Source organism: Rhinopithecus roxellana, unplaced genomic scaffold (assembly GCF_007565055.1).
Source record: "Rhinopithecus roxellana isolate Shanxi Qingling unplaced genomic scaffold, ASM756505v1 contig272, whole genome shotgun sequence".
In the NCBI taxonomy this organism is placed as follows: Eukaryota; Metazoa; Chordata; class Mammalia; order Primates; family Cercopithecidae; genus Rhinopithecus; species Rhinopithecus roxellana.
The window spans coordinates 150,962-160,505 of record NW_022142205.1 but is presented as its reverse complement, the minus strand read 5'-3'; the positions used below and the strand labels follow the sequence as shown (position 1 = coordinate 160,505).

Sequence of the window (9,544 nt, the reverse complement as noted above, 5' to 3'; positions counted from 1 at the left end):
AGAGAAAACAGCAGCAATCAGCAATTCAGGGATGATCAAATGGATTAAAGTGAACATCATATATGTCCCAGAGGAGCCAGCGATAACACCTTTATTCTTGCTTAGCTACCTTCTCCTCCACTGTGAGGGAATATATTTTATTAAAAACATTTCTTTTACCTGGAGGTCCTGTCAACTAACGAACAGAATGAAAAGAAACTGAGAGTCTTCTTTATGTGCCAAAAAATAAGCTAGTTGAAAAAATGTTATTTAAAAATACATATATATGACGTAACGGAGTGGCCAACGTCCTGCAGAGCAACATGCCCAAGTTTTATTGTGACTACTGCGATACATACCTCACCCATGACTCTCCATCTGTGAGAAAGACACACTGCAGTGGAAGGAAACACAAAGAGAATGTGAAAGACTATTATCAGAAATGGATGGAAGAGCAGGCTCAGAGCCTGATTGACAAAACAACGGCTGCATTTCAACAAGGAAAGATACCTCCTACTCCATTCTCTGCTCCTCCTCCTGCAGGGGCGATGATACCACCTCCCCCCAGCCTTCCGGGTCCTCCTTGCCCTGGTATGATGCCAGCACCCCATATGGGGGGCCCTCCCATGATGCCAATGATGGGCCCTCCTCCTCCTGGGATGATGCCAGTGGGACCTGCTCCTGGAATGAGGCCGCCCATGGGAGGCCACATGCAAATGATGCCTGGGCCCCCAATGATGAGACCTCCTGCCCGTCCCATGATGGTGCCCACTCGGCCCGGAATGACTCGACCAGACAGATAAGGATAGAGGGGAGGCCTCATTGTATCAGTTTTATATTACCTGTTCTATGCTTCACCAGGAGATCATGCTGCTGTAATACTGAGTTTTCTAAACAGCATAGGGAAGACTTGCTCCCCTGTCCTATCAGAGAATAGTTTTGGAGGGGAGAAGTAGGACAAAAAAGATGCAGTTTTCATTTATATTGGGAAATGTGAAAATAAAATTGTCAACTCTTAAAAAAAAAAATACATATATATATATCAGGAGAGAGCAAAGAAATGGCTTACATTTTTCCCCTTGTAAAGTTGAACAGCATTTCTGCTTCCTTCTTGGCCTTCCTTTAGTATTTGGGAGACGTTTCCTCATTAAAAATCAACTCCCCACTAAAAATGGGCAATTTGCTTTTTAAAATCTCTTTTCAAAGATACATGAAGGCTTTTATTTGAGAACTTTGTCGTCACTACAACATTGGAATTCCTTGATCTTATTTTTACTAGATAGCATAGATTTTGGAACGCATTTTATTGACAAGAGTCACATAATGCAACTTAATCTAATTTGACCCAATGTGTTCTGATGTTTTCACTACAGCTGTCATGTTTTAAAATGTTAGCGAGGTTTTCTGTAGATCCATTTAAGTCTAAGGTTTTTATTTATCTATTTATTTATATTTTTTTTGAGATGGAGTCTCGCTCTGTCTCCCAGGCTGGAGTGCAGTGGTGAGATCTCGGCTTGCTGCAAGCTCTGCCTCCCAGGTTCACACCATTTTCCTGCCTCAACCTCCCAAGTAGCTGGGACTACAGGTGCCCGCCACCACGCCCGGCTAATTTTTTTTTTTTTTTTTTTTTTTTTTTTTTTTTAGTAAAGACAGGGTTTCACTGTGTTAGCAAGTATGGTCTCAATCTCCTGACCTCATGATCCACCTGCCTTGGCCTCCCAACCTGCTGGGATTACAGGCGTGAGCCACTGCACCCGGCCAATTTGCTTTTTAAATAAGTCTACGTTTTAAAGATAAACACATATATGCCTCAAAAATATCTAAGTTGATTCTGCTTTATAGCTGAGATCTCCTCAATATCAATAGGGAACAGGGCAATAAAAGACCTTAATTTATCCTTCTAAAATTTTATTTCCATTTCTGGATGTTAGAATATGGCAATAAACCATAATTGCAAATTTCATTATTTTAACTAGTCTTTACTGCTGGCTGTCGAAAGGATAAACACATAAACATCAAATTCCATTTTATAAAGATCACAAACACTTTAAAAGAGAGAGTGTTACTTTATACATAGAAAATCTGTATTATTTTCCTCCAATTCTCTTAACCAAAATTGAGTCCCTCAAAGACAAACATTTGGCCTGGGATTTTCATAAATGTTGTTTCTGATGCAAAGTCAGTGTGGCATTACTAGAGGAAGGCTTATCACACATCACACACTTGTGCCTTTCAAGCAATCAACTTAAAACCAGTTTTTGAACAGATTGCCACCCAATTTTATACCAATTGTTTTTCCTGATTTATTTTCTTTTCCTTACTCACAGAATGGGGGCTTGTACGGGGGGTGGTAGCTCTGACATCCTTGCCACTTCCCCTGTGAGTGCCCATCACGTGCCAGGTCAAACAGGAAGCCAATTAAGTATGCTTTTCCGTTGATGTGAAACCAAGGCGTAACGATTTCACGTCATCTGCCAAAAGTGAAGAAGATGTAGAAAGATTTGAATCCAACTCTGTCTGCCTCCAAATCCCATGAGTTCTGTGCTCCAAAGCCCGTGGGTGGCTGCTGCTTCTTCCTCAGCGCTGAGTCTGACATTGCTGTGTTCTTCTACAATCCTTCATTCTTTATTTTTGGGTCTTCTCCATTGTACACTGGCTAACTTTGTTTGGTCAGCCTTCTGTCTATTCCACAATCACATGACTTCAAATGATCATCTTTTGCTTTCAAGACAAAATGTCCCAAGGTGTTAGAACTCAGTGAATTAGATTTCCAATTCTTATGCTTTGCTGGACCAGAGCATATCTCACAGGGCTTGGTGATTATCTGCTCCTCACCTGTGTTAGTGGAATCCACTGAACTAGAGAGGTCAGAGATGATGACTTCCCAACATCATGTTCCCTATCATACCTACAATGCAAACATATTTGCCCTACAATGACAGTTGGCAGATGTTAGCACAGTCTCCAAAAATAACCAGGACATCCTACATGTTTAGAAGATGTTTCCATATTTCTTCATGCTTAAAAAAAGAAGTCTGTCTCTCCCTTCTGCAGGATACTGCACTGTACGCTGGTCCTGCAGATGGATTTGCCAAAATACGCTTACACTAGCCTGATCAAGAATGAAAGAAATCAACATCTTGGGAATATGATTTCTACTAATAGACACATAGATACTATATTAGATTCCTAGGGCTGCTGTAACAAATGGCCACAAACTGAGTGGTTTAAAATAACAGAAACTTATTCCTTCACAGTGAAGGGGGCCAGAAGTCTGGAATAAGGCAGGGCTGGTTTCTCCTGGAGGCTAGAGGAGAGAATTTACGCCATGAGCTTCTGGTGGTTGCAGGCAACAGGTGGCATTTCTTGGCTTATAGATGTTTTCTTCAATCTCCGCCTCCATCTGCAGTGGCCTTCTTCATGTGCTTCTCTGTAACCTCTCTTTGTTTTTTTTTTTTTTTTTTTTTTTTTTTTTTTTTTTTTTTTGAGACGGAATTTTGCTCTGTCTCCGAAGCTGGAATGCAGTGCATTATCTCACTGCAACCTCTGCCTCCCAGGTTCAAGTGATTCAGCCTACCGAGTAGCTGGGATTACAGGCGCATGCCAGCATGCTGGGCTAATTTTTATATTTTTAGCAGAGACAGAATTTCGCCATTTTGGTCAGGCTGGTTTCAAACTCCTGACCTCAGGTAATCCACCCACTTCAGACTCCCAAAGTACTGGGATTACAGTCGTGAGCCACCATGCCAGGCCCCTCTCTTCTTTTTAAAAGGACACCAGTAATTGGATTTAGGACACAGCCTAAATCCAGGATGATCTCATCTCTAGATCTATAATTTAATTACATCTGAAATGTCCTTATTTTCATACAGGTCACATTCTAGGGTTCCAAGTGGACATAAGTTTTGGGGGACACTATTGAACCAACTGCATAAGTGCATACGTATACATTATATATTCCTGTGATCATAGACATGTAAAAAATAAAAATCCTCTTTTTGTCCTTTGTTGCTTTTTTTTTTTTTTTTTTTTTTTTTTTTTTTTTTTTTTGAGACGGAGTCTCGCTCTGTCGTCCGGGCTGGAGTGCAGTGGCCGGATCTCAGCTCACTGCAAGCTCCGCCTCCCGGGTTTACGCCATTCTCCTGCCTCAGCCTCCCGAGTAGCTGGGACTACAGACGCCCGCCACCTCGCCCGGCTAGTTTTTTTTTTTTTTGTATTTTTTAGTAGAGACGAGGTTTCACCGTGTTAGCCAGGATGGTCTCGATCTCCTGACCTCGTGATCCGCCCGTCTCGGCCTCCCAAAGTGCTGGGATTACAGGCTTGAGCCACCGCGCCCGGCCCTTTGTTGCTTTTTTTAAGGGACCCTGCTAGCATGGCAAAAGAAAACTTCTCACATACATAAAATTTAAGAAAAAATTTTAGCGATTACATTTTAATGTATTTGATTTTATGTAGTGTTACTTTTTTTCTTGCTACACTATTTTCAGAATCTTATTTGGAATAAAACAAATTAAACTAAAAAAGGGTAAAGAATAAATGGATGGCTCTGCTCATTGACTAAATTCTAAAATAGTCTTAATAAGGTAACACTCATCAATTTGAGTAACACTTTTTACTACTTGAAGCATACACAAATTGGAAAATTGCTTTAAAAATAGTTCAATGTGCTGGGCGCGGTGGCTCACGCTTGTAATCCCAGCACTTTGGGAGACCGAGGCGGGCAGATCACGAGGTCTGGAGATCGAGACCATCCTGGCTAACCCGGTGAAACCCCATCTCTACTAAAAATACAAAAAATTAGTGGGGCGTGGTGTTGGGCGCCTGTAGTTTCAGCTACTCAGGAGGCTGAGACAGGAGAATGGAGTGAACCCGGGAGGCGGAGCTGACAGTGAGCCGAGATTGTGCCACTGCACTCCAACCTGGTCGACAGAGTGAGACTCTGCCTCAAAACAACAACAACAACAACAAAAGTTCAATGTGCTACCGACCATTTACTAATATAGAATTTGCGTATGAAATATGGGCTGTGCCAATTGCTATACATGTACACTGGAAGTTACTAATAACCCATGCTTTTGTGAGATGTTTTTAGAACAATGGTTCTCGAATGGGAGCAATTTCATACCCCAGGAGACATTCAGCAATGTCTAAAAACATTTTTTGGTTTCACAACCTGTGGGGGAAAGGTGTGTGCTAGAGCCACGTAGTGTGTAGAGGCCAGGGATGCTGTTCAACCTCCTGCACTGTGCAAGACAACCCCACCGCGAAGAGCTGCATGACCCGGAATGTCAAGAGTTCTGAGGGTGAGAAATCCTATCTTAGGTCTGTACTGAACATTTTCATTCCTCCAGCCTTCCTCTCATTCCTCCTATGACCAGTGATATCCACTGTTGAATCACTAGCTTGAATCGAAGTATGAATTGCTCCGAATGACTGCACCTAACACTTAAGCTTTATTTCCACCATGACTTTAGCTGGTTTTTATCCAAAATCAAAATACAAATGCACAGGACATACACGAATCATTATTTTTAAATGACCAGAACACCTGGTATGTAGAGTAGGCAAGCTTTTCCTTGTCTCCCAAGTGTCTCCTAGGAATTCTAAGGAAAATCATATTATATGCATGCTCAGGTATTAAACAGATCCTTATGCCTCATACATCTACCCTCACTCCCTTCCTCCATCCCATGTTTTAGAATGGCGATTAACAGCTTGCACTTTGGAGTTCCAAAATCTAATTCGACTCGGATCCACTCCTTTCTACCTGCTTGTCCTTTGACAAATGACATCATTTGACATAATGACATCATTTGATTCATAAGGACAGCAATACTACTTACTGTAAACATTAGAATTTGTCATATTTATTTTCATTTTGCTCATAGACAATATGCTGAATCCTGCTCTTTAAGGATGCTAACGTGCTTTCGTGTGTGTGTGTGTGTGTGTGTGTGTGTGTGTAATTATATTTGACACCTTCCCAACAACCTTGTGGATCAGGTAGGTAAAGATCTGATACTTGCATTGTGTCAATAAGGAAACTGGGGCTCATGGAATTAAACTGACCTGTCCCAGATTGCTCAGGCAACCCAGAACCTCTGCTTTCCAACTCCTACTCCAGAACTTGCCCTTGACCCAGATGCTCTTGAGTATTGCTGGGCTGGAAAACTACGTGATGTAAGGCAGGGATTTATTCAGTTCATATCTGAAATCCTATGTCTGGCCAATAAACTAAGACGCATCAGGCTCAAGTGAATTCACGTCCATTTGGAAACTGTTTACCCAACAGAGCTAGAAGTTTAAAAATATTGGAAGATAGAGTATCTTTCTGTCATCTAATCACTGTTTTACACTTCATGATGCATGTGAGTAATGAGTTGGAGGACTTCAGCTGCTTCTTTGATCATTTGTTCTTCTGTGGCTTCCACCTTATAATAAGCCTGCCTCTGAGACAGGTATTATTAATTGCATATTGTTTTGTGTTTCTAATGTTTCATTTCACTGGCTCCTCTTTCTCTTCCCCTCTTGGTTTTAAGATCCCTGCTGTTTTTAATATTTAACCATTTCTTCACAGGCATCTTTTTAATCCAGCTTAACTTTGGACGTGAATTGAAGTTGACCAAATTGCTTGCTACAGTCCTGTCAGCATTTCTGCATTCAGAACTGTTTGTTGACTCAGTTGCAGTGATATAGATTTTCCCACACAGTCTGTTTGACATTTGCAAGTCCAGTCTGCACCAATTTCTATTGTATTAAGCAAATAACCATACTGCACTGAAATTGCACTCATTGTTAACTCTAAAGCAACAGGATTTTCTCCAGTTCACCAACAGTCAAACCTATTGTTATCATAAAACCCTCTCCAGATGAACACTGAAAAGAATCATATGACCCAGAAAAAAGATTAGCCTTCAGGAAGTCTTTGGGTTTTGCCATTTTTGTCAAAATATCCCCAGAGGCAGTGGAAAATAATAAAGTAAAACCTATTTTTGGAATAAAGCCCATTTCAAAATAGAGTCTACAGACTTTCAAATTTGTAAGACAGGACTTCTCAAAATGAAAGGCACAAAACTGGGCTATGGCAAACCCAAAGGGACCAGAAGCAATTCAAAACAAGGGATTTAGTAACTTTTAATTGCCTCATTTTCAATTCAAAAGGGAGTGTAAGTATTGATAAGCTCAATTGCACAGACCAATCAGCTAGTTTGCTGTGACACAGGAATCCTCAGAGATTCGTCGTTACCCAGAATTTCTGTCATTTCAGATGAATTTTCCACCTTGTTGGAAACAACACGCCGTACTTCCCCAATCTTCTTTTTCTATGCTTCTATCTGGGGAGACTGATTTAAATTATAGTGTTCCAAATAAAGTCTGAGTAGGAAACAAACCCAGTCTTTTTTATATATGAAAAGGCAGGGTGTAAAAAGCTTTTTCTAAGGACACAAGGCATTTGTTTACCAGAAGGAACACAAAGGTTTACATTTCAAGATTGGAACGCAGGCAAAACTGTAAAACCTGAATTATAAAAAAGTAGAAAATAGTGAATAAAAATAGCTAATGAATTGCCAAGATTTATGTCCCAGTACCAGCTGCTGGGATTCCAAACCAGTTCCAGAGATGCTGGGGTTCTCAGGACATTCTTCAAATGAAAGAATGAGATCCCGTAAATTGAGATGAAGATGTATAAGGAGAACATAATGAAACTGGGAACATTGAGCCCCTAAATTCTTTTTTTTTTTTTTTGGTAGAGTCTCACTCTGTCACCCAGGCTGGAGTGAAGTGGCACAGTCTCAGCTCAATGCAGCCTCTGCCTCTTGGGTTTGAGCGATTATCCCACCTCAGCCTCCCAAGTAGCTGGAACTACAGGTGCGCACCACCACACCAGGCTAATTTTTGTATTTTCAGTAGAGATGGAATTTTGCCATGTTGGCCAGGCTGGTCTTGAACTCCTGACCTCAAGTAATCTGCTTGCCTCGGTCTCCCAAAGTGCTGGAATTGCAGGCATGAGCTACGGTGCCCTGCCTGAGCCCCTAAATTCTGATGAGTCTTCTTTGCAAGTGGAAGAGGTCTCCCTATCCACAGTGGTAGAGGCTTCTCCATTCACAAGGGATTGGCCTTTCTACTTCCCTTTGAGGATATTAATTTTGTATTGCCTGAGGAAATGGTAATGTCCTCCCCTGAGGCAGTTGCCCTGCAAGACAGTGCTGATACCCTTCATGACCTACGTTCATCACCCCTCGTTGCTTCTAGGCATACAACCAGACTCAAGTCCCAGAAGACCCCTAAAGGTGAGGCAAAAAGTGTGATGCATAGGGAGGTGTACTACACTCCAAAAGAACTTACTTGAATTTTCTAATTTTTATAAGTAGAAATTTATGGGACATGTGTGAAAATGGATATTAATACAGTAGAATAATATTGGGAGGAACATACATTTGGATCAGGTCAAACTTATTAATATATACTCAATAAGAAGACATTTCACATTAAATGTTGCAACTCAAGGAGTTAGAAACAGCTCTTAGAGTTTGGCTGGTTGGTTGGTTGGAACATGGAACAAAAGACAACCCACAGAGGGGCGGAGCAAGATGGCCGAATAGGAACAGCTCCAGTCTCCAACTCCCAGCGCGAGCGACACAGAAGACCGGTGATTTCTGCATTTTCAACTGAGGTACTGGGGTCATCTCACTAGGGAGTGCCGGACAATCGGTGCTGGTCAGCTGCTGCAGCCTGACCAGCGAGAGCTGAAGCAGGGCGAGGCATCGCCTCACCTGGAAGCGCAAGGGGGAAGGGAATCCCTTTTCCTAGCCAGGGGAACTGAGACACACAACACCTGGAAAATCGGGTAACTCCCACCCCAATACTGCGCTGTAAGCATACAGGCACACCAGGAGAATATATCCCACACCTGGCCAGGAGGGTCCCACGCCCACGAAGCCTCCCTCACTGCTAACACAGCAGTCTGCCGCGATCTATCCGCAAGGCAGCAGCGAGGCTGGGGGAGGGGCGCCCGCCATTGCTGAGGCTTAAGTAGGTAAACAAAGCCGCTGGGAAGCTCGAGCTGGGTGGAGCTCACAGCAGCTCAAGGAAGCCTGCCTGTCTCTGTAGTCTCCACCTCTGGGGACAGCGCACAGCTGAAGACCAACAGGGGAAGTAGCGGGAGCCGGTGCAGACGCGAACGACTCTGTCTGACAGCTTTGGGGAGAGCCGTGGATCTCCCAACGTGGAGGTTGAGATGTGAGAACGGACAGACTGCCTGCTCAGGTGTGTCCCTGACCCCTGAGTAGCCTAGCTGGGAGAAATCCCCCACTAGGGGCAGTCTGACACCCCACACCTCACAGGGTGGAGTACACCCCTGAGAGGAAACTTCCAAAGGAAAAATCAGACAGGTACACTCGCTGTTCAGCAATATTCTATCTTTGGCAACCTCTGCTGCTGATACCCAGGCAAACAGGGTCTGGAGTGGACCTCAAGCAATCTCCAACAGACCAACAGACAGTCCTTCTGACTGTCAGAAGGAAAACTATCAAACAGGAAGGACACCTATACCAAAACCCCATCA

At 42.8% G+C, this 9,544-nt stretch overlaps 1 protein-coding gene across 1 annotated transcript; it reads left to right on the top strand.

The window, feature by feature from the left end:
- The first annotated feature begins 273 nt into the window (after window positions 1-273).
- LOC104653910 (U1 small nuclear ribonucleoprotein C) lies at window positions 274-1,007 on the top strand. Its single transcript, XM_010352960.2, has one exon. It carries the CDS (start codon window positions 303-305, stop codon window positions 780-782), a length of 480 nt encoding a protein of 159 aa, XP_010351262.2. The 5' UTR covers window positions 274-302; the 3' UTR covers window positions 783-1,007.
- The last annotated feature ends 8,537 nt before the right edge of the window (window positions 1,008-9,544 follow it).

What these genes read in the sequence shown, in the direction of transcription:
- LOC104653910 (XM_010352960.2), top strand. Translation starts at nt 303, where the DNA reads ATGCCCAAGTTTTATTGTGACTACTGCGATACATACCTCACCCATGAC.